Source organism: Leptopilina heterotoma, unplaced genomic scaffold (assembly GCF_015476425.1).
Source record: "Leptopilina heterotoma isolate Lh14 unplaced genomic scaffold, ASM1547642v1 Lhet_27, whole genome shotgun sequence".
Lineage (NCBI taxonomy): Eukaryota > Metazoa > Arthropoda > Insecta > Hymenoptera > Figitidae > Leptopilina > Leptopilina heterotoma.
In genome coordinates this window covers 348,579-373,731 of record NW_025110978.1, presented here as the reverse complement: position 1 = coordinate 373,731, position 25,153 = coordinate 348,579, and the positions used below count along the sequence as shown (strand labels likewise).

General features: G+C 25.8%; 2 protein-coding genes across 10 annotated transcripts in view; one reads left to right on the top strand and one right to left on the bottom strand.

The window, feature by feature from the left end:
* LOC122503810 (protein sprint) overlaps positions 1-25,153 on the bottom strand; it is a 324,848-nt gene that overhangs the window by 31,019 nt on the left and 268,676 nt on the right. For all 8 annotated transcript variants that reach the window (XM_043614518.1, XM_043614520.1, XM_043614519.1 and 5 more), the window contains 2 exons: positions 10,915-11,035; positions 2,650-2,841 (listed from right to left, as the gene is read on the bottom strand). In XM_043614518.1, the coding sequence (XP_043470453.1) occupies positions 2,650-2,841; positions 10,915-11,035 (313 nt within the window). The remainder of the gene's footprint in view (positions 1-2,649; positions 2,842-10,914; positions 11,036-25,153) is intronic.
* Positions 1-25,153, top strand: part of LOC122503812 — a 282,660-nt gene that overhangs the window by 35,998 nt on the left and 221,509 nt on the right. For both annotated transcript variants that reach the window (XM_043614528.1, XM_043614527.1), the window contains exon 2: positions 8,567-8,597. In XM_043614528.1, coding sequence (XP_043470463.1) covers positions 8,567-8,597 — 31 coding nt within the window. The remainder of the gene's footprint in view (positions 1-8,566; positions 8,598-25,153) is intronic.

Sequence of the window (25,153 nt, the reverse complement as noted above, 5' to 3'; positions counted from 1 at the left end):
TTTTGAAGAAAAAATGTATTCAAAAAAATATATGTTTGTTTTGAAAGAAATTGATCTTGAAAAAAGTATCATGAAAAAGAAAAAGTTAAACTTAAGAATAATAACAGAAAGGAAACGGAAATAAATTAAGAAATTTCTGGTAACTAATTTAAAGTGGAATAAATTTTAAATAATGTGGGCATATTAGATGTTTCGAAAAAAAGAAAAGTAAAATTGAAAGTGAATGAGGAGGAGTTGTGTTGACACTATAATGCAGTCGGGTGCAAAACAAAGAAACAATAATAATAGAAGGGTTTTATATAAATTCTCCTGGATTTTTTTTTCTCATTCCCTTGACAATCAGTTTACGTAATATTATCCTCGCGTAAGTGATTTCCCACAATAAGAAGCATTGTTTTATAAAGAAACAAGTTCTTTCGCACTCTCTGTCAAGTTAATAGGCATTGACATACATTTTCAACCCGCATGATCGTTATTTTTTTTTCTTCTTTTCATTGAGCGAAACTTGGTTATTAAGACAAATAATTGAACTGAATTCCAAGTAATTGAAATACTGAGAAATTATCTAAAATGCGAGAGAGATATTTTTTTTTTAATTGTTGAAGTTTTATTTATAATCTCTCAATCTGAATTAGTACAAATTTTACGTAATTTTAATTAATTCAAACTAGTGACTGATTGATAGCTTTAGAATTAGTTCAAAATTTATTGAATTTAATGAATTAGTTGTTTATTTATTGCAAAATATATTTATTCAGAAAATTTGTACTCAAATTAGTAGATATTTCTTTTTTTTGGGGGGGAGAGATTCTTAAGTTATATTTATAATCTCTCAATAAGAATTAGAACAAATTTCTTTTGACTAATTGAAACTAATAACTGACTGCCTGTTATTGAATTGATTAAAATTTACTCATAAATTAGTAGACATTTTTTTTTAAATTAAAATTTTTCATTTTATTTTTATATTTTTTTTATATTTTAACACTCGAAAAATTTGTTTTGTTAATTGTTAATTGTTAATTGAAAATGTCCTTAAAGTTTTGAACATTTAAATTAACATAAAATATTTTTATTACCTACTTCTTTTAATTTTCTTCGCAAAATATTATTTTTTACAGTTAAAAATAAATTGTAACCACTAGAAAAATAGAAATATTCTACTAAAAATTGGTAAAAATTCTTACAATTGTGAATTAGTGACTCATAAGTGTCATTTATTTAAATTTAGTGGGAGTAAAAAAATAAATTTTAGTAGTAGTAAAATAAATTTACTTCTAATACGATTTTTAATAAAATTATTAAAAAATACAATTCTAATTTTCAGATTAAATAACATTATCGAAAATAAAAATTTATTTGATTTAAATAATTGAAATTTAACAAACTCAAAAGCAAAAAGGCACTAAGGCAGTCACTTGATTCAAATTAGTAAAAAGGTTCTACTAATTTTAAATTTAGAGTAAGTAGAAATAAAATTACTAATAAAAATACTTTATTTAAAAATACGAAAATAATTTTCTCTGACAAGATGCGCTTGAATTTTTAACAGATTGAATTTGAATAGAGTCGCAGGAGTCTCATTGTCAGAGAGAGAGAGAGAGAGAGAGAGAGAGAGAGAGAGAGAGAGAGAGAGAGAGAGAGAGAGAGAGAGAGAGAGAGAGAGAGAGAGAGAGAGAGAGAGAGAGAGAATTGTCGTAATTTCGGGTGCTTGGATTTTTGCCAAAAATTAAATACCCAGTATTTTAGTTCTTACGATTGTTCCTGTATCTTTATGGCATATTAAAGCAAGGTGGAACGTTTGCCAAATTGCTGAACATTTTATAGAAAATGTCTCAAGGTGCAGTGTAGTTACTTGTTCCAAAATGCTTTGTGTGCGGGTGGAATTGAACTTTTTAACATCATAAATCGTCTCTCCTTTATCGCTACTTATTCTATTAAGTTTACAATCCCACAAATTCAATTTAAATCTTAATCCCGTCAAACTGAATACTGTTTGACGGTGTAATTTCATTTTCATTCTATAAAGGAATATATATAGAATTATCTCGTTTGCTGTAATCTCAATATTCACGTCTCTTGTATATTTCTTGAAATTAGTTGAAAAATTAGTTGGAATGAAAGTTTATTCAATTATGACATTTTTTATTATTTTATTTTAAATATATTTATTTTTATTTTATTTTATATATTTTTTTATAAAAAGTAAAAAGAATATATGAAATTTGTTTATTGAAATAATTTGTAATAAATGTATTGATTTGGAATAAATGTAAATGAAATTAGTAAAATAAACATAAATAAAACTAGTAAAATAAATATAAAAAAAAATAAATATAGAAATAATAAATAAAATTAGGAAAATAAGTGCAAATGAAATTAGTAAAATAAATATAAAGAGAACTAGTAAAATAAATACAAATAAAATTAGTAAAGTAAATATAAAGGAAAATAGTAGAACAAATCGAAATAATATAAGAAGAAAAAAGTCGCTTCATAAAAATTGTCCGTCAATTTTTGCTAGAATATTGTCTACCAGACGAATTTCTTTTTCCATATAGTAAAAATAAATACTAATTTTTTTTTTTTTGAGAATAGAGAAAATCATGAACAAAAAATTTCGTTTTTTCTGTGAAAATAAACACTGACCCCTTCTTCCTTTCCCTGCAACAAGTGGAAGGCACCGGCTCTTTGAATTCCTGGGAGAAACCAGATGGGATGAGATCGAATGAGTCTTTCAATAAGAGTAATGTTGCAGGCCACTTCGCTTCCCGAATCTTCCGACGAAGCCGAAGATACATGCGAGGTTGCAGAACCTTCTGACGATAAAGATTCTTCGCTCTGAAATTGAAAAAGAAAACAAATTTTACAACATTTGAATTAAGAAATTATTGGGAGGGGGGGAAGGAATTTTACATTCATTTGATGAACAATCGAAATAATTAACAACTTACGTGAACTTTTCTATTATTACAGGTTTCTATTTGATCTTTTAGAAGAAAAAAATTTTTTTTTATATTTTCATCTGTGTTTTCAATGAATTTTCATCTCAGATGCATTCCAAGGTGTCCCTTTTAGCCAAGCTGGTCAATAAAGTGACCATTATTGCCCTAGGGCAATAATGGGAACTTTATTGACCAGCTTGGCATAGAAAAGTAAAAATTTTTTCTTCAAGCAAAACTAGAATTAATATTTATTTTTACAAAAATTTTATTCGTTTTAAAAGAATTTTATTCGTTCCAAAATAATTTTTATTTGCTTCAAATAAAGTTTATTCGTTTCAAATACATATTATTTGTTACAAATAAATTTTCTTCATTTTAAATAAATTTTCTTTCTTTGAAATAAACTTTCCTTTTTTTAAATAAAAATTCTAAAATACATCTGAATTTTTTGTCAGAGAATGTTAAGTGATATTTTTCTTTTTTTTGGATAAGGAATTGTCAAATAAATAATGGGGAAAAAAATTGCGAGTCCATAACTGAAAGGTCGATTAAATATGTACATTCAGTAAACTATCAGTTATAAATGTCATTTTGCACTTTTAGGTTTAATAGCGCATATATACATTTACGCGCATATGAATGCGTATAAAAGAGAGTCGATACTGATAAGTTTTTATTTCCACTAAAATACAAAAAATAATTCTCTTTTCGTTCAAATCGTGTTAGGCGCGTGAAAGGAAAAAAAAAGAATATGAGAGAAAAGAATTTCGAGTTTCCCATACTCTTTTTCCCATTGGTCGTCTAGACGAGAAACATAAAGGGCAGATAAGAATGGCAATTTCCGCGAAATGGTCTTTTTACCATCTTTTATACTTACATCTCGACAACCATTGAGAAAAAAAGAGAGAGAAAGAGAGCGAGAGAGAGAGAGAGACTGTGATTGCATCTTCAGGTGCGAAAACTGGAAAGTATCGTATCATCGCTAAAAATCCTTTATAAGGTTTCAAATGAACTCCTTAAACCTGATTTTTGCGGATTATTAACAGTTTCGGTGGAAATTCGTTTGATTTATGAAAGTCGTAAGGACAATATTACAAGTTAAAACAAGTTTAAGTTGAGAGAGAGAGAAAGATTTATTGAGATGCGTTTACATTATTTTTTATTATTATATTATTATTATTATTATTATTATTATTATTATTATTATTATTATTATTATTATTATTATTATTATTATTATTATTATTATTTATTATAAGGATCACAGTTAGTCCCCTTTTTTACGTAATCCTCTTTTTAATACACTTTTTTTAATCCTCTTTTTATACACCCTTAAATTAATAAAATCTCCTAAGACACCTAAATAATCATGTACTTATTTTCGCCCCTTTTTACTTTTTCTTAAATTTACTAAAATTATTATAATTTATACTCAGAATTTAAATTTTTGTAAGTTAAAAATTATTTAGTTTTTTAAAAAAATTCCACCTTTTGCAAACATTAGAAAATTTTTTTTTTTTTTGAAACTTAAAAATTTTTATATTATTTTTTCAGAGTTTTTACACTTAGAATTTTTTTTAAACAAGGTAATACTTAAATATAAAATAATTTTCACTACTTAGAAAGAAAGACCCAAACTATTTGAAATTTTTGTCAACTTCTACTATTTCTAGAATAAAGTTTACTAAGTTGAAAGTATATTTTACTATTTTTTAATTACATTTTATTTCGGATGATATAAAATTTACTCTGGGAATAAAGATTTTAAAAAAAAATTTTACTGGTATCTAGACAAGAAGTAAAAAAAAATCCAAATCAAAAAATCCAAAGTAAATAAACTCCAAATAAGTAAAAAAAATAGTTTCACTTTGGATTTATTTTTTTAGATTTTACGTCCTGGTCAAAACGTAAGTACAAAAAAATTAAAAATCCAATGAAAAAAATTGAGATATAAAAATTTAAATGGTTACCTTAAATGAAATTGTATTTTTTTTAAACATTTTATATAGAATAATTAAAATTCTTCTAGAAATTTTTTTATTTATGAAAATAATTAAAATTTTGTGAAGAATTTTTTTATTTTTGAAAATAATTGAATTGTTGTAAAGAATTTCATCAAAATTGTTGACAATAATTGTATTTCATGGACTAATTGTTTTAAAAATTTTATAGAATAATTGAAATTCTTCTAGATTTTTTTATTTATAAAAATAATTGAAATTTTATAAAGAATTTTTTTATTTTTGAAAATAATTGAATTTTTGTAAAGAATTTTATCAAAATTGTTGAAAATAATTGTAATTTTTGGAATAATTGTATAAAAAAATTTATAGAATAAATTACATTCTTCTAGAAATTTTTTTATTCATGAAAATAATTGAATTTTTGTGAAGAATTTTTTTATTTTTCAAAATAATTGAATTTTTGTAAAGAATTTTATCAAAATTGTTGAGAATAATTCCGATTTTATAGCGCAAAAGTAAAAATGTGGCTTTGTCACATGTTTCATGATTTAATTTGAACGTTTTTATTTATTTTTGATTTTTTGACTTTGGACAATTTTATTTTGGATTTTTTGTACTTTGAACTTTTTTTCTTGAACTTTCCGGTCTGGATTTATTGAATTTGATTTTTTGTCCTGTAATCAATTTTACTCTTTCCAAAGTTAATTTTTATATACAAATTTTTCAAATTTTCTTCCAGTAATTTGTTATTAAAAATTATTATTTGCAGAGTAAATTTTACTATTTGTGAAGTAAATTTTTCTAAATTTTTTGAAGAACTTTTCCTTCTGAAATAGTAAAAGTTATTCTATAGAAATAACAATTTTTAAAAGTAAATTTTACTCATTTTGAAGGAAATTTTACTGTATCCGAAGTGAAGTTTACTAATTTTTTACTGAAACTTATATACTTGGAATATAGTAAAATTAATTAATTTTAATTTGAATCCTCTTTTAAAAATATTAAATACTTTAATTTTTAAAATCTTTTAAAATTTAAACAATTTTTATCCTGGTTGCATATAAAAAATCTTACAAGAATTTAATAGAATTTCTATTGTGTATAATTTTTATTGTCGATTTAGAATTTAATAATAATTGTCATAGGCAAGGAAAAATCAAATATCCATGCAAATTTTTCTGAACAATTGTAATTTAATAGTGACGTGTAGTAGACCATTAATTCTCATGATTACGTGGAAGATTCAGCATGTGTGCGGGAAAAATCATTTCTATGCTAATGAACTTGAGTGAGGATGAAACGCATAGAAATTTAAAGCGTTGTTTGATGATTCATCGATCAATGGGAATTTTAGCAATTCTGATTGACAACGCACTTGAGGAGAATTGGAAAAAAGATGAATTAAATAAAAAAAATGGTTAAAAATTAAAATTATATGTAAATTAATAAAAATGAGAATTACTAACCCAAAAATAAAGAAAAAAAGAAAATAAGAATTATTGTTTAGAAAAAATTGTACAGAATGATAATTGTGTAATTGTAAATAATAATTCATATTCTATAAATTTGTGGTAAATAACAATTTTTATTAATTTTTTTTGTGTATTCAGTGAAATATACTTTTTTTTTTTGTTTGCGGAGATAAATCTTCCAAGATTCAGCATCTTAATCTTGATAAATCGTTTTTAAAAAGGAAGAATTAAAAAACTTGACCGACGATCAAGACTTATTTATATAAAATGTTTCGATCAATCACTATCTATCAAAATGAATTCGCCGAATCGTTTTGGCTGCCGAGGCGAAAGGAAAATCTTGGAGCAAGATGTTAATTTGTAACGACTTTGCGACTTTGAATGGATATTTTTTTCTTTTTGAAATTCGGCAGATTAAATTGAAATTTATTATTTTTCGGGGCTTTCTTGGGATCGTTGATTACGAACGTTGCACTTAAAAATGTTTCCTGGGACATCAAAAATTATTTTTTTTTATTTGAATTTGTAACAAGTTTTAAGAGAATCTGATATATTTTTAAGAAATTTGTCTTCCGGTTTGAATCTAACATTTTGAATTTCAAAATTCTGTTGTCGAATATGTAATTTTTTACGCGGATAACATGTGAGTTAGTTTAGAATTAGTTTCAAGAAAATCTGATAAATTTAAAAAAAAATCTGCAATATTGAATTTTCGCTGCATTAAATGAGTTTTTAAGCCAATCTAATCAATTTTTAAGAATTTTGGATCCGACATTGTGAATTTTGAAAATTTAACATTGTTTTCGTAATCAATGGTCTTGAAAACTAATTATGAAAATAATATGAGTTTTAAGCGAATCCGATCTTTTTTCAAGAAATTTTTGCACCATTCTCGAATTTTGATGTTTGAAAATCTGTTTTCGAATTTGAAATTAGAGATCCTGAGAATCTCTGAATAATTAGTTTCTATCTTTAATAAATTTTTGAAAAAATTGTACAATACAGAATTCGTTATATTGAATTAATTTTAAAAATTTGTTATCAGATTCGCAATTAGCGATTTAAAAAATTTCTGAGTAATGAATTTTGAAGCGAATCTGATCTATTTTTTTTAAGATTTCAAAAACCTTTAAGGAATAAGTACTGATTTTTAAATGAATCCGTTTACTTTTAAAGAATTTATCCGCCATTTTGGATACACCATTTTGAATTTCAAAACTCTGTTGTCTATTTCACCATTATCGACCTAGAAACTTCTGAGTAACTTTTGAGTACAGATTTTTAAAATCATCGTTTCCAAAAAATCCACAGAGTAGCGATTTGAAAGTAACAGCGACCCGCAAACAAATTAACTTTTCGTACGAGGAATCCTTTTTAACTTGCGTCCAAGGCACAGACTATATTTTTTTTAAAATCGAAGTTCAATACTGGACACTCGGACATAATCCTACCGGTAAACTGTAATCCACTTTCTTTGTTGCGTGAAAATCGAATAATTCATGGTCCAGTGAATCGGAATGGGACGAAAATACACGCAGAAAAAAAAGAAGGAAATCAAGTAAAGCAAATTTCGAAGCTGCGCGCGGATTCTCTCTTCCTCTCTCTCTCTCTATATATATATACAGTGCAGGTAACTACCATTAAAACTAAATCAAGAATTTCGCATGGACTGCAAATTGAGATAACCCCCCAGTGGTCCAATCGTAAAACCCTACGGGGAATATAATGCGGTATTAGAGTGTATTGTCACCGAGTATCCCTGAGGGAGGATTTACACCCCTTGAATTGAGGATTAAGGGCTGGAATTTCCATATTTACTTGCTTCACGATTCACACGACTTTGACTTTCGACAAACGTTTCTGTTCTGTTTCTATATACTATACAACTGTGCTTCTACTGTTTGTGTTGCATCTTGTTTCTGGATTACAAACTTTTATGCTTGTTTTATATCTGACTGGAAAAAAACGTGGGCATTTCGAATTTTAATAAAGCTGCGAAATGTGCTTCTCGCGATATAAAACAAACAATCCTTTATTTTTCTTTCTCCTTTTTGTATAGATATATATGTGGAGGTAGAGAAGAAACAAATTTATCAAGATTGGATAAAAATGTTTTTATTTGAAAATAAAATTTTTCATTTTTGATGTTCATTAATTTACTAATTTTAATAAAATTTTGTTTCAGATGTCATCTTTGCAGTCTTATTAGCAGCGGGGTAAGTCCTTTTTATCAGCAACATAGTGTTGCAAAAAATTTTTTTTTTCAAATTTTTTTTTAAAACTTTTTAACCTGTAAAATTAAAAGCTTTTCCTGAATTCGAATAATGTCTAATTTGGTTCTCAAATTGCTTAATTTTAAAACCGTAACAATTAGAATTTTTATTATTATTATTTTTTGTCAAAAATGTACCTATCGAAACATTTTTTTTTTTTCACAAAAAATGGTCTTACCATATTTGTATATTTTTGGGGTAGCTGATTCCGAATTTGTAGGCAAAATTAAAAAATTCAAAATGGTGGATTCAAAATGCCGACCGAAAAGTTTTTAATTCACTCAGATTATTTGAATTTACAATATTTAAGATCGCCATTTTGAATTGTTAAATTTTGACTACAGATTCGTATTCAGCGACCTCAAAAAATTTCAAAAGCGCCCCCTCCAATAAAATAATAAATTAAACCCTTAAAACCCCCAAATTAGTTAAATTAAAAATTTTTCGATCGTAATTTTGAAGCTGCCTATTTGAATTTTTAAATTTTGATTTCTTTAAAAACGAAGGGGTTAATTAGCTAATTTTTAAATATTTCAGTTTTATTTTTTTGAAGATAATTGCATTGCTAAAGTCAAGTAGATAACTGAAAAATTTTAAAACATTTGAAATTTCATGTTCCTAAAATTCTTAACGTTGAAGTGAACTAAATTTATTACTGTCCTCTTTAAAATTTAATTTTATTACAATTTATTTAATTCGGAAAATTTTAAAAAATAATTTTATTATACTTTTAATAATAATTTTAATTATACTAATTAATTTTATAATTAAAATTTCAAAATATTTTTATAAATGTTAAAACGTTTTATGGTGTTAAAAATTAATTTATAAAGTTTCAAAATATTTTATTCACTTTATTTTTATTGCAGTCAGCCATTTTTGAAAATATTAATTAAATATAATAAGAAAATATTTGTTAATATGAATGTTCAGAAGTTTTAAAATAGGAAATTTTCAACAAATTCTTTTAAAAATAATTGAATTTTGACAAAATTTTATTAAAATTTTTAAAAGAATATAATCGAGGAAACTAAGCAACAGTAACTAATTTGAAATTTGCGATACCAAAAATTCTCGTGTAGTGCGTCTGAAGTGAGATTGATTGTTTTTAAAAATGTCTTCATATTCAAGTCGACAATTTGAATTTTCATAATTTGATTTCAATATCAAATTTCATAAAAATTGATGCAGCGGAATACAGGGATTTTTTTTTTTTACAAAAATTGATAAAAAATTTGTATAAAATTTCTTCAGTAAAAAATTAGAGAAATTTGTTTAGAAAAATAGTTTTTCTTCTAATTCGTTCATTAGAAAAGTTGTAAATTTCATTAATATGCAGAAATACTTTTTTTTAAATCGAACACGATTTCAGCAAAAGGAAAATTTTGTTAACAATAAACAATTAACAATTTATTTTTCAATTTCAATTTTATTTTCAATTTATTTTTGTTTCAATTTCACAATAGGTACTTTTTCCCGTTGAAATTAATTTTAACACAAATTAAAATCAAAACAGTATACAGTGTCGAGAGAATTTATTTAAAATGATCAAAAATTTCCTCTGTTTCGTTACAATTGTGAATAAAGTGGGTAAACTTTTGATGACAAGTAATCATGGGATTCGCAATTAGCAGAACGTACTCAGTGTTCATCTCACGTCCACATTTAATCCCTTTAGTCCAAACTGCCCCTGTATCAGTCTGCATTTCAAATTACATTTCACTCGAAACAAGATACAAGTTTTACAGTCGAAAAAAAAAGAATTTCCTTTTGCTGGATCATTTTCACGAGCGTAGTTCAAAGTGAAACAGTAAAAAAAAAGAAGAAGGAAATATTGTTTTGTTACAAGAAGAGAAAGAAACAAATTTTTTCCATTAGACAACAAAGGGATTTTCAAATAATAATCTAGCAGACGAAAGTAAATTATAAAAACATGAACGAATGGAGGATTATGATTTTTGAAAAGGACCATTTTAAAATAGCGGACCTGTAATACCATATTTTGCGTGCTTCCTAATATAATGTATGCAAGTAAAAGTACTGCCCACATGAGTCATATATAATTCCAGCGTGGGTTGGTAGGCACATACAGTACCAGATTGCAACTCATACATGATAAAATGGTACGTTATATCGCGGAAATGAAGTATATAAATAATAAATATTTAAATGGGGGATAATTTTAATGGATTCTCTTTGACTTTTTTTTTAATGAAAAAGAGAGAGAGAGAGAGAGAATATTTTTAAAATCAATATATACCTGTACATGATGTAGCTGCGTAAGCTGATGTTGTAGTGGATTTGGTGGCGGTGTACTTGGAGACCCAACGACCTGAACAGTTCCGTGTTGCTGTAAATACGGTTCCAAGAAGACGTCATTCCTGAAGCAGAAAAAATAATTGGAACACATTAATTCTCAACGCTCGAGAAACATCATTTTTGTTCTACTATAACAATGTCCTACTTGTTTACCATTCTAATTAATAATCTAAACAAAAACATTTGTGAATCAACTCCGAAAGAAATTTCTAGGGTAATTTTAATATCAAAATTAGTCTGAAAGAGAACCGTCAGTTTTTTTTAGGTAAAAATGCGGTAACTTTTTTGTCTTTGAAAATTTAAAGAGAAAGAAATCCCTAAAGTAAATACTTTGCTTTTTTTATCTTTAAATTTTGTTACAATAATATTGTGTCAAATGTTAAAAATTAGTTAATTTGAAAAAAGATACACATACTTACAATTTTTTATTAAAATTAAATTTTCGCAAAGTTTTTTTGAAAATTCTGAAAAATAAGTTAAACTTTTTCAATTCTATTGTTTCAAGATAATTGAATTTTTATAAACAAATAATTGAAATTTCTTTACATACTATTAAAAATAATTGAATTCTTTTAAAGAATTTTATTTAAATTTTTCGAAAATAATCAAGGGAAGTTAGTTACCGTAATTATAATTTTATTTTTAAAAAATTGCTTCGCAATATATTCAAATTATTTTCATAAATAGTAAAACTCATTGCATAATTTCACTTATAATCGAATTCCTCGTAAAATGTAATTATTCTTAAAAATTTTATTAAAATTCGTCGAAAGAATTCAATTATTTCTAGAAACTGTAAAAAAATTCTTCTCAAAAATTCAATTATTTCCATAAATAGCAAAATTCTTCAGATTTACTAAATTCTTTTGAATATTATTTAAAAAAAAAAATTCTTGACAAGAATTCAATTATTTTCATAAATTTTTATAAAATTCTTCGCAGGAATTCAATTACGTTTAATAAATTTTTTAAATTCTCCTCAAAATATCAATTATCTTTATAAATAATTAAATTTTTCTCCACAATTCAATTTAATTATTTCTTTTATAATAATAGTAAAATTCTTTGCAGAAATTCAATTAGTTTCAATATATTTTAATAAAATTGAATTAATCAAATTTTCAATTATAATTATGAACAGACAAGATTATTTTAAAAAATTGAAAAAATTCTTTGTTTAATTAAATTATTTTCCAAATTTTTAATTAAAATTATTAAAAAAAACATTATTTTCAAAATATTTAAAGAAACTCGTCAAAAGAATTCAATTAGTCATAAAAACTCTAATAAAAATTTTGGTAGCCATTTATAAATTTATTTATGTTTGAAATCAAATAACTGTAAATTTGATGAGAAAAAAAAACCGGGAAAAATTAGGACAAAGCCGGGAAAAAATAGGGAAATAACCGGGAATTTTGTTGAACGAAAATTGTAGACACCCTGTTAATAGTTTTTCTACTATGAAATTAGAAATTTTCTACTAAATTTAATTGTTTAAATTATTTAAATTTGAATAAGTGAAAATTGAGTAACAAATTCGCAATAATAGTAAGAATTTTTATGAATTATTATTTGTTTTTCACTAAAAAGTCAGTAGAAAAATTAGTACTAAACAAAATAGTAATATTACACTAAAAATTAGTAAATATCGTTACTCAAAATAAAAATGTTCTAAAATAAGTAACAAAATATAAAGATATTGAAAAAAATAGTAAATATTTACACAGTATTCTTTACTATGTAAATTAGTGGCTCAATTTACACCAAACTCCAATTTAGAGACTACTCTATAACTGGTAGCAAACTATGCTAATTCAGATTTAGAGTAAAGCTCTAAAAGTTTAAATGAACGAAATTTAATTATGTCGTCTCTAAATTCGAATTTTATTACAATTATATTAAGTCCTGTATTTAAAAAATTATAGTTACAATAGAGTAAAGTTCTGAAAGTTCAAATGATCGATATTTAATTACTTCTTCTCCAAATTCAAATTTTATTATAGGTACAATTATATTAAGTCATACGCATGTTAAAAAAATGTTGAGGACAATTTTTTAACTTAAAAGCTTCAAAAGAATCGTTTGATTCTTTTCAATTTGTTGAGAAAAAATTATTTTGACGCTTAGCGTCGACGCTAACTTCAGAGAACTTAAAAAATTAATCACAAAATATTTGAATGTTTAATTTTATTCACACTTTTTATTGCAATCAGTAATTTTTGAACATATTAACTTCAATAAAAAATTTAGTTCGTCTTAATGTTCAGAATTTATGAATGTTAAGTTTTTTTGTATTTTTCAAAGCTTTTGTAAGAAATATCCTAAAAATTGAATGCAGAAGTATTTTTGGTTAAGAAATTTGGGGAAAAGTACTGAATAATTTTTATACATTTTTTATACATGAATCTTGAAGTCTGGATTCTGATCTACAAAAGTTTTACTAGCTTTTAATCTTACAATTGTAATTTAAAAAAGAAAATGAAACATTCCCGCTATTAAATCAATATCATGGATAAATCAAAACGAAACCACGGAAATTATTATTACACCGCATAAAAATAAATCTAGGTCACATTGTATACGCTTGGTTAATTAAATGAAGAAATAAGTAAAATAAACTAGCCTTGAAATTGCGTTTTGCGTTACTTCTATACGGATCAATTATTTCTGCATTGAAGTAAATTATTTATTTTATTCACCAAAGAAGCATTTCAATTGATATGGAATGTTATAAAAGAGCTTTGTAAATGAATTATTACGGGTTTTAATTTGTAACTTGAGAGTATAACTCTTTATATGGATTGGTATTTAAATGAAATGATTGTAGTTGGAGAAAATGTTGTTTTTCTTTATACTACATATTTTATGAGAGTGTAATATTGTTCTCTCGAGTACTATATGTACAACCCATGTATATAAAGGACTTAAAGGCTACCCTTATCGCTTAACGGGTCCGTGTAAGGAATATTCTAAAACTCGCGCTATATAATGCGAAACACTTCTCTCTTTCGTGCAAGAAATTCTCTTAAACGAAACACTAAATCTATCTTGAGAAAATCCTTGCACTTTCAAAGTGTACCACCAGACGGGAAACTTAAAGAGATATGGTGTGCGTTTAATATAATGAATTGTATACGCGCTAGGATAATAAAATTGTCGTAAACTAGGGAAACCAGTATCTGATTATTTATTACGTTTAGCTTTATTTTTGTCTTTTATGTCTATAAAAGAGCCAAATTGATAATTTAATCGAGAGACAATTTTTTTCTTTATTTTCAGACAAATTCTATTCCTCTCGAATCTATTTAATTCTTTCAAATTTTAGTAGCATAAAACAGCAGCTGCTGTTTCTTTTTGCAGTAAATAGATTTCTATTTAATTTTGAGAGAAATAGAATTTTTATAGAGAGGTAATCTTGATTGTTGTCAATAACAGGTTGAAAATGCAATAATTTTTGAAGGTCTTAAATCTGTTCTATGGAATAAATGCAGAATAAGGCAAATTTTCGTGAGTTCGTGCTTGACATTCGGTCTTCAGATGATGCTGGAATGGAATCGTGCAGAGAAAGTTCGATGATGTCTGCAGAATTACGACCCTTATTTGTTCGTATTTTACTTGCCAACTTTTCTGAAGAAGGAAAGATCTGAAGTTGCGATTTCCCGAGGATTTAAAAGAAGCAATAAAAGATTTATATCTGGAAATATGATTTTAGTGTACTTCTTTATCATGGAAATGGAAACGGAAGTAGATTTTTCGTTTTGGCAACAATTACAGGAAGCAGTAGTAAAAAGTGAAGAAGTTACTGTTTTACGAAAATCTGTACACGAAAAATAGCTTCTTATTTTTGATGAAAATGTAAAAATGAAACGTCAGCATTAATAAGATGGTTGCAGAGGAACTTATTTTGGACATCTTGCTAAAAGAAATTAAAGGAGTAACGAACCACTGATTTTGGTGTTAAATTAATACAAATTTTAGCTCAATTTTGTAACCAGTGTCACAAAATAAAATCTATTACTTTTTACAAAAATAGTCATAAAAAATGAAACAACCTTTTTGGAATCTTTGTTACTGAAAAGTTTGCCAGATGAGTACCAACTTAAAGGATGAAATAACTAGCATTTTTGATGATTTATATTGTAAATTTTATAACAATATTTTAATCATCAGTAGCACAAAACATAAACTGTTGCTTTTTTATTACAAAATTTTTTATGGGAATGCAACAATGAAACGGTAGCATTAATAAGATACAGCAGAAGAACTAAATTTTTGGCGAACCTTCGCTACTTAAAAATGTGAAAAATCTGTACCTACTTAGAGGATTATAGAATCAATACTTTTGATGATAAATTTGGCAAAATTTTGGTCAATGCTTGATGCAGTAGCAACAAAATAACAAAAGTGTTATACAAAAATCCGTATAAACAATACATTATAATTTTTTCGAGAATGTGAAAATGAATGCTATAGAAATTAAATGAAACAAGAAAAAGAAAAAAGAAATGAAAGAAAGAGAAGTGAAATGAAGAAGAGATGAAATAAAACGATAGCATTAATGAGATGCTGCAGAAGAACTAAATTTTTGGATCTTTCGCTACTGAAAAGTGCAAAATTTATATCTACTTGGAGGTTTAAAGAATCAGTACTTTTGATGATAAATTTAAAGTATACTCTGATTGGTTCAGTACTATGGCGAAAAGTACTTATGGTACTAGCACTTTTGGTATTAAAGTTAAATTCTGCAAATTTTACGCCAATGTTTCATCATTTAGTTGCTGATTACTATAATGTAAAAATCAGCAGCACTTCTGTAATTTCAATCAAAAAGGAGCGCGCAAAACTCATCAAGACAACTTCCTCTATGGCAATTTCGAAGAAGGTAATAAAGAGAAAGAAATAAAAAACAGAAACTGCAAGAAAAAACCATAAAGAAACAAGTTTTAACAAGCCTCCCTTTTATTTACAAAAGAATGAACAAAAACAATTTATTCTTTTCCGTGATTCAGAGCATAGAGTTCTTTTTGACAAGAGCCGCTTATGAGACATTTTATTTTTTTCCTTCTAAAAGGTACGCCCCACATAATAGCTAATGGCTTTTAACTCCGCCGAATTCGTCACAAACGAACCGTCAATTTTGATCGTCCCCTCTCTTGAAAAATCACTCGAGTTACTTTTTTTTTTTGGTTTGAAAAAGAACACCCCGCTAATCATGGTTTTCAACTCATGGACACGAAGTCGAATCTCCGATATAGTTTTTCACTGGGATGACTTCTGTCTCAACCCTTGAGTTTCTTTTGAAACTTTCTCCCTTTCTCGGATGGATTTTTGCCTACTCTATCTCTCTTCTTTTTTTTTTTTTGCTAAAAGGGGTTAGAGGACAAGGTGACACGAACGTCAGCAATGCCACCCTCGTGCGAACGCGCATAATGCGCCTTCCGGAAGGTACACATTGGAGCACGAGGGCTCGTTAATACGTAAAACTGTACTTTCGGTGCCGGTACCACGTGTTGAGAACCTGCAGTTGTCATGGAAACCCCCATCTGATCTCACAGACGAGACCCCGGTGCGGCGTCGTCGGCGTCCCGACGCGATACACAGATTGGAGTTTCCCTCTGTGTTTCTATGCATGGACATATATATGTGGTTGTGTGAGGAGACATTTCCTTTATGTACACCTTGTAGCAAATGCAGTTTACATATGTGTTCTGCTCAGTTACCTCGAATGTGAGTGGGAGGTCCGTCAGGAGCAACTGTCAACTGCACAAGACAATGTATAGTGTATAGAGGTGTAGATGCAACTTTCTCTTGAAATTTGGTGATACTATCCACTTGTATGTTTGTGTTTGTCTACATATACATAACATATGTACGACGACGGTGATTTAGATGAAAACTCTATATAGAGTTTCAGACATTATTATTCCATGGGGTCAAAGGGTATAAAAATAGTTTTGTTGGGATCATTAATCTTTCTCGCATGAAGTGCAATTTTATTCTTGAGATGATGGTGGTTTTTTTTAGGAAAGGGTAAATGGTTCTGCTTCACGGTACTTAATGGGTTAGGAGAAAAAAAACTGTTTTGCAATTAGGGGATTATTTAATAAGTAATTGTATAGTTTTAGTGCTCAAATTTTTGTTTCTTGATGGTTTGGATTATTAACTTAGGACATTTATTATTTGTAGGTCAAACTGGAACAATTTCAATAATTTTGGTTTTTTATTTTATTCTCTGCTTTTGTATGCAGCAAATTTTCAAAGTAAGTGCACAGAAGTATAATTTTCTGTTTTGTATGCAACAAAGTTTTCAAAACAATGCCGAAAATTATTACTTTCTGCTTAGAATGGGAAAAAGTTTTCCAAACAGTGCAGAAAATTATTACCTTCTGCTTAGTATGGGAAACAAATTTCCAAACAGTGTAGAAATATTATACATTATGTACCAAGAGCGGAAAGTAGAATTTTCCGATGAGTTTGTAAATTCTACTTTTCGTACTTTGTGTATTACATGTTTGACAAAAAAATGATTAAATGTAATGTTGTGTTGATTACTTATTGCAGGCTTCGTACTCATCTACTAAAACCTACTATTTACTACTTTTTTTACGATTTGCTACTACAGTCGAACCTGAATAAGCGAGAGTTCAAGGGACCGGCAATTTTCTCTCGCTTATAGAGGTTTCTCGCTTATCCAGTTTCTTAACTACAGAAGTCTAAGTCACGGGACCAGCAAATAACTCTCGCTTATAGAGGTTTCTCGCTTATCCAGTTCTCTCTTATCCAGGTTCGACTGTATTTGGATACATTTTAATTTTTTTTTAAGATTCGTGATACTAAAAGCTACTTTTTTCTGTGTTTGACGATATTTGCACTACTTTAAATTCTCTAATAGTTAAAATAAAAAAATTCTTCTCAAAAATTTTAATAAAATTCTTAGAAACAATTGAACAAATTTTAATGTTATTCTTTCAAACGATTCAATTATTTTCAAAAACTTTACGAAATTCAATTATTTTCAATATCTATTATTTTAATAAAAAATTTCCTTAAATAATTCAATTACTTAAAACACAATTTTCATAACATTTTTTGAAACAAAATCAATTATTTAAAAAGACTTTTATAAAATTCTCCTCTGGAATTCAATTTTTTGTATAAATAATATAATTCTTTTCTATAATTCAATTATTTTTAAACATTTTTATAAAATTGATTACAAGAATTCAATTATTTTCATAAACAATAAAATTTACATAGGAATTCAATTATTTAAAACACAATTTTGATAAATTTTTTCGAAAAAATCAATGATTTAAAAAGATTTTCATAAAATTCTTCGTAAGAATTTAATTATTTTTATAAATAATCAAATTCTTCTCTGGAATTCAATTATTTTTATAAATAATAAAATTTTTTTCTGGAATTCAATTATTTTAAAATTTTTTTATAAAATTGATTCCAAGAATTCAATTATTTTACTAAACAATAAAAATATTTGCAGGATTTCAATTATTTTTCAATTATTTTAAAAAATGCTTCGTAAGAACATTTAATTAATTTCAAAAATTTTTTGAAATTCAATTTTTTTCAATATTTACTTTTTAAATAAAAGTTGCCGAATGAATTAAGTTATTAAAAAAAAAAAAATTTTTTAATAAAATTCATCGCAAGAAATTTAATATTTTCATAAGTCATAAATTTTTTCCGAAAAATTCTATTATTTTCAAAAACTTTGATAAAATTATTCGAAAAAAATTAAACTATTTTCAAGACAATTTGAATAAAATTCCTTGATAGAATTTATTTATTTTTAAAAAATTTAATAAAATTTGGTGACAGAATTCACTTATTATTAAAATTTTTGATAAATTCTAGAATTCAATTATTTTCAGTACAATTTTAATTAAAATTCTCGTACGAACTTAAATTTTCTCCGAAACAATTGCATTTGTATTTTTACAAGAATTCAATTATTTAATTAACTTAATTTAATGTAATTTCAATTATTTTTAATAAATTCTTCAAAAAATGCAATTTTTCTGGAAAATCGTATTAAAATCCCACGAAAGAATTCAATTATTTAAAAAAATTTTGATAAACTTCTTTATGAGAATTGAATTTTAAGAAATATTCAATTGTTTCTGCATTGTATGTGGCAAAGTATTTATTACAGTGCCGAAAAGTATATTTTTTTTGCACAATATGCGACAAAAATTTTATTTTGCAGCAAATTTTATTAATCTTTACTCAAAATTTGGAATAGTAAAATTTACTCTTGAAATATTAAGAAATGAAGTGGAAATGAGCAGAAACTCGGAGAAACTTCGGTTTTTACTCATTGTCAGTAAAAGTATGGTAAATGTTACCTAACTAACTTGAAGTTAGTTTTCAAAAATTAAAAATGGCGGATTTAATATGGCGACTGAATTTTGCAAATTTTATTTGATCTACTTGAAATTCATTACTCGGGGTTTTTCGGTAATGCTAATGCTGATAACTAATTTCAAATCAGTTTTCAAACAGTAAATTAAGTTTTAGTAAACTGAAAAAAAAATTTTATTTGATTCAATTAAACAATTATTACTTTGTCTATTATGAAATAAAATATTTATTTTCGTTAAATAAGTATCATGTGAGCCAATTTTATTTTATTTGAGTTAATTAAATAGTATTTACTTCAATACTAAAATTATTGTTTTGAATAACTTAAAATTAATTTAAATAAAAATTATTCTATTCAGGTAAGCATTTATTTGATAATCGACAAGTGATCAATTTATTTGAATTAAAAAAGTTTTTTAAATGTAATTATCAACTAACTTATTACAGTGATTGTATATTATTACAATTTCTTCACAATTTAAAAAAAATACAATTTGAATAAAATATTGTTGATTCAAGTAAATATTTGATAATAAACAAATAGGAATCAGTTATTTCAATCAAATTAATTTTTGTCCGCACTGAGAAAATAATATGTTTAAATCAAACATAATTGTTTTAGATTTATTTTGTTTTCCTATCAATTCAGATTTGTTGCGATAACAATAAAAAAAATAAATTGCAATATAAAATGAAGGAGAATAAATAATATGAACAAAAAAATGTGTTTCAACAACAGACAAAATTTGTTAGTTCTATTTTAAAAATTCTGTTTTCCCTGTTTCTTCTCTTTTTTGGTCGCAACTTTGAGAAAATTAAAAATACATCTTTTATTATCTTTCTATATCTAATGAGAAATTCTCCTTTGAAGTAGGCACTTAAAATTTGCTCTCATCGTGGTTTCCCCCTCTAAAATTAAAAGCTATATTAGCATAAGAAATTTCATATACATATTATAAATACACATTTTTCGAGCATCCTCCCTATGTCTGTAGATTATTAAAAAAAAAAATCTCTTCCCTAAGGATTGAAAATTGCGTTTTGTGAAATTATTCAAATTATAATAGTTGTATCAGCAATATAAGTGATGAAGTATCGCGCAAAGAATTTCATCAAGTATTTCAATATTACCTATCGTCCTTATGTTATATATAACCCTCTTCAGGAAATTTCGTTAGTTTCGTTGAATTGCTCGCTGAAGGGTGAGGAGATTAAAGTGATCGGAAGTTCTTGGTGTTTTGGACACTCGAACCGGATATTGGAAGCCGTTCTATTGAATGAGGACGCAGGACAATTAATTAGCCTTGATAATATGGTCCTGAACTTGTAGTCATATCATATGACGACCCAAGGTTTTTCCACAAAGATATATGTCTTTGTTTACCATTCGATAAAATAAGAATTCTTTTCTCTCTCCTAATGACAAGAGTTTTGAAAGTGATTTTGTTTTCTGGACAATCACTCTTTCTCTCTCCACAGGTCAGGGGAAATTGGAAAAGTTTTATTTATTCAACCGGGAAAAAAATTCTTCAATTTCTTCTATTTTTTTGGATATTTTTTGTAGGAGAATTAATTTTGTTTTTCAGTATAGTATTTCTATTCATAAACACCTAAAAGTAAATACAGCTTTTGATCTCTAAAATTGTATTATTGTTCTGGAGAGAAATCAGAGAAAAAACTTTTTTTTTTCTCTACTTGATGTATTAAATGAAACAATATCGATGACTAATGTGTATGATATATTTTTTTGGGGAGGATGGGGAAAAGAGGAAAAGTTTTCCGAAAAGCCCTTTTGTCAACTTGAATAAACACTCGGAGGAAATGAAGATTTGTTCCGTAATTTTCTCTCCTTTTTGGTTGAGAGTTTATTCTTCATGAATTTTTATGAAGCAAATTTTCCTGATTTGAAACAGGAGATTATATTTTTAAATTACAATTGAAGTAGGTATAATTTAAACCAATTCTGTGTAACATAAAACGATATTAAATATTCTACGTTTTGAATTTTTAGAGAATTAAATTAGTAACTTAAAAAGTTAAATTTTATCTTTTAAGTATTCAAAGTATTCTATTTATATTCTACTATATTAGTAATAATTAATATGCTATTCAAAATATTACTTTTTTAATTTTAAAACATTGATTTTTTACAGAGTATTAAATATTTGAGAAAAGAGAATATTTTAATTTGTTGATTTAAAATAAAAGGGAAATTGTTGTATTTAGTTTTATTAGCAAGTATATATTGTAGTCTGTTATTTAAAAGAATTTAAGAAAACAATCTCTCCGTAATTATTGATAATTTAAAAGTTATGAAATATTTGAGTTTCTTTAAAATCATAAATTATGCTTTAGAAATTTTCCAACAATGGGAAAGTTGATTGACAGTTATAACGATTGTCGTAACTTGAGAATATAAACATTTTTGACTCATTTTTTGCATAATTGACATTATTAGTAAAAGTAAAGTCGTTTTTATCCAATTTCAAGCTTTGCTGGTTTATTTTCCTTTTTTAAATAGTTATTTATTTTATTTTATAGTAACTATTAATTTTTTTTTTGAAGAAATTATTATCAATTTTTAGTAAAGTAATTATTAGTTATTTAAAAAATTATTTTTTTAAACTTTCGGTTTCTGGAAAAAATAATTTTTGGAACTTCTTGATTGGAAAATAAAATCCCTTAGGAATTTTTGTCTACCAACCTAATTTATTCATTATTATAAAGTAGTTACTAATTATTTTAAAGTTATCAATATTCTTTAAACGACTTATTTCATATTTTTAAGTAATTATTAATATTTCTAAGTAATCATTAATATTTTTAAGAAATTATTAATTTTTTAAAGGTAATTAATAATTTTTTCCTAAAGTGCATAAAGAAATTATTTCCGTTATTCAAGTTCTGCTGTAACAATTCCTTGTTTACAAAATATGCAAATATAATTTGACACATTTTTTGTGGATTATAAACGATCTTTGAAGGATGAAAATGAAGTGCAAATGGTGTAAAATTATGAAAGTTTATTCTGTTTAAAGTTATGTAACCTCATTGTAAACACATCACAACTTTATAATAAGTTTCTTCTCGAGTTCCTTAAAGTTGCTTCTTGAAAGTGAAATCTATTGCAGTGCGGTGCGAAATGTCGTGAACTGTTATGCAGTCGTTTAACCCATTCTTGTTGCAGATTCTGGTAAACAAGTTGCATTTCAAGTTTTATATACTTGAATATATATAATATATTAATATAGTTGTCGAAAAATATTTTGCGATTTATTATTTATAGTACTTATTACTTGTAACTTTTTTTTACAACTTTACTTATTACTTATAACTTAAAACTTTTTTTGTAACCTTACATATTATTTGCAACTTATTTTTTGTAATTTTTTTATTATTCGTTACTTATTATTCTCTCTGAATTTGAATTAGTAAAATTGTTTTCTAATTTGATTTAGTTGCTGACTTTTTGCTTTTCAATTAGTAAATTTTACTAATTTTACTATTTTAGTAGTAATTTCTACTAATTTGTTAGTCACATTAACAAAGAGCAAAAAGTCAGTCCCTAATTCAAATTAGTAAACATTTTTACTAAATCAAATTTAGAGAGTTTATATTTATTTTTTATAACTACAAAGATGAATTAATTTCTTATCAATATTTTTCTAAGAAAGAAAATTTCTAAAACGGAAAAAATGAATTTCATTGTAAGAACTTGCACTATTTAATTAACTTAGTTTTTAATTTATAAAAACTGACAGTCATTCTGATTTTAATTGTACTTTGTTCTATTTTGGATATTTTTGTTCATAATGAATTAATTATGAATACTATTTTTAATTATATTATCGATTTTTATTGCTTTTATATTTTCTGTTTATTATTGTTCTATTTTTTATATTTGTTATGTTTATAATTATTAGATTTATGATCAATTATTTTCAATCAAGTGCCTTTGAAGCTGGCGTCGACGCAAAGTATGAAAAATTGATACATTTTTTCTAAAAGTTTAAAGCAAAATAATAATAATTATTATAATTATTTAATTGATGAAATAAAAAAAAAATTTTCTGGATGTTATTTTCACTGTTTGATTATATAATCAGTATATAAGATCTAAAAGTTGACGCAGATTTCGCTATAAAATATCTTCTATTTTCTTCATAGAAATCATTTTAGTCATCACAATTTTCGAATTTCTAGAAAATAAATTATCTTGAAGGAGCACATCATAGATTTTAATCAAGTTTCGTGGGTTTATTACTGTCATCAATATCACTGAAATCAAGTCTCAGTGTTCCTAGAAGTATCTAATTAATTTTTTTATAGACTATATTTAAAAGAATACATATATTTTTTACAAGGACTTGTGACTTTTAGGTCTAAAGTTTAAATTTTTATGCCATTTTAACGATTTTTAGAGCTATAGAAAACTGATTCTTTTTTTAAAGATAATGACAATTGAAGTAAATTAAAAATTGACATCCGTTTATATTAATTGCCAAACTCTCTCAATTTGATTATAAATAATTATAGAATTACGAAAATTGACAAATATCTTGAGATTCAATATGGAGGTGCTATTTTCCACCTGCGAACGCCAAGGTCACTGCTAGATGGCAGTTCGGTTGATAAAATAAGATTTTATGCCACCTAGTGGCTATCTTGGCGTTCTCAAGTGGAGAAATTAAACCACCATTTTATCCCTCGAAAAATTTTTTATAATTAAGCAAACTTTTTTTTAAAGAATTTAGTGTTTTTATTTCACATTTTTGACGCTTTATATTTAAAGACAAAACACATTATTATTTATCAATAAATAATCTGCAACTATTTGAAATATTTTTCAACACTTTTGATACTATTTTTTAATTCTAAAGTCAGTCCGCGGCCTTTAATATTAATGTAATTAATTATAATTATAAAATTTAAATTATATTGTAAATTATATAACGTTGTATTAAAATATTTACCTAATTATAAATAATTAATTCTTTTAATAGACAATTAGCTTTTGATTAATTTTCTAATATTCAAAATTGTGTCACTTTGTATTTTTTTATAAATTATTTTCTAATTTTCCAATTAGTGATGTTAGCGATGAATTTCTAAGCAGTTTCATCATTTTCATATCATCATGTTTGTATTTTTAATTCCTGCATTCTGTAATTATAGTCATTATGAGGACACAATAATAATTAGCAGTTATTACCGGAGAGCAATTAATGTAAATAAATGTATAATTAAAGAAAGAATAATTTTCTTTTTTTGAAGGAGGAGAGAGAAATTTTTGTTGATGGAAAAAAAAATTGAAATGACTTGGGGAAATGTGTCTAAGGGGAAACAGAGCGAAAATCTACTTAGTGCGTAAAGTGTCGCGTGTTACCTCGAGTAACCGAATCTCACTTTACTCCTCTTCTCGCTGGTCCTACACGTTTGAAATCCAAGATGTATTCCATGGTTTCAGTTTCACTCAATAGGAAACTTTTGCACGAGCACCTATATTGAAACCGGATATGTCCTTGCTTAGAAGTCACCTACGCTTTTTGATCTACGTTCAGTTTTTTTTTTTTTTTTTGTTAAAATTAACCGAAAGGGAAATTAAAAATTATATTTAAATTTTTATAGAATTTTTTCTTTTCTCCTAGAGAATTTCTTTTTTTGCCCTTTTTCTTTGATATCTTATGTAACTGTTCTGAGTTTCTTTACCTCAAGAAAGAAAGAAAAAAAAATAGAGAGAAAAAAAACTCGTAAGGGTTCTGAGTCTCGACTACTAATTACACGGCGGGGATTTCGCC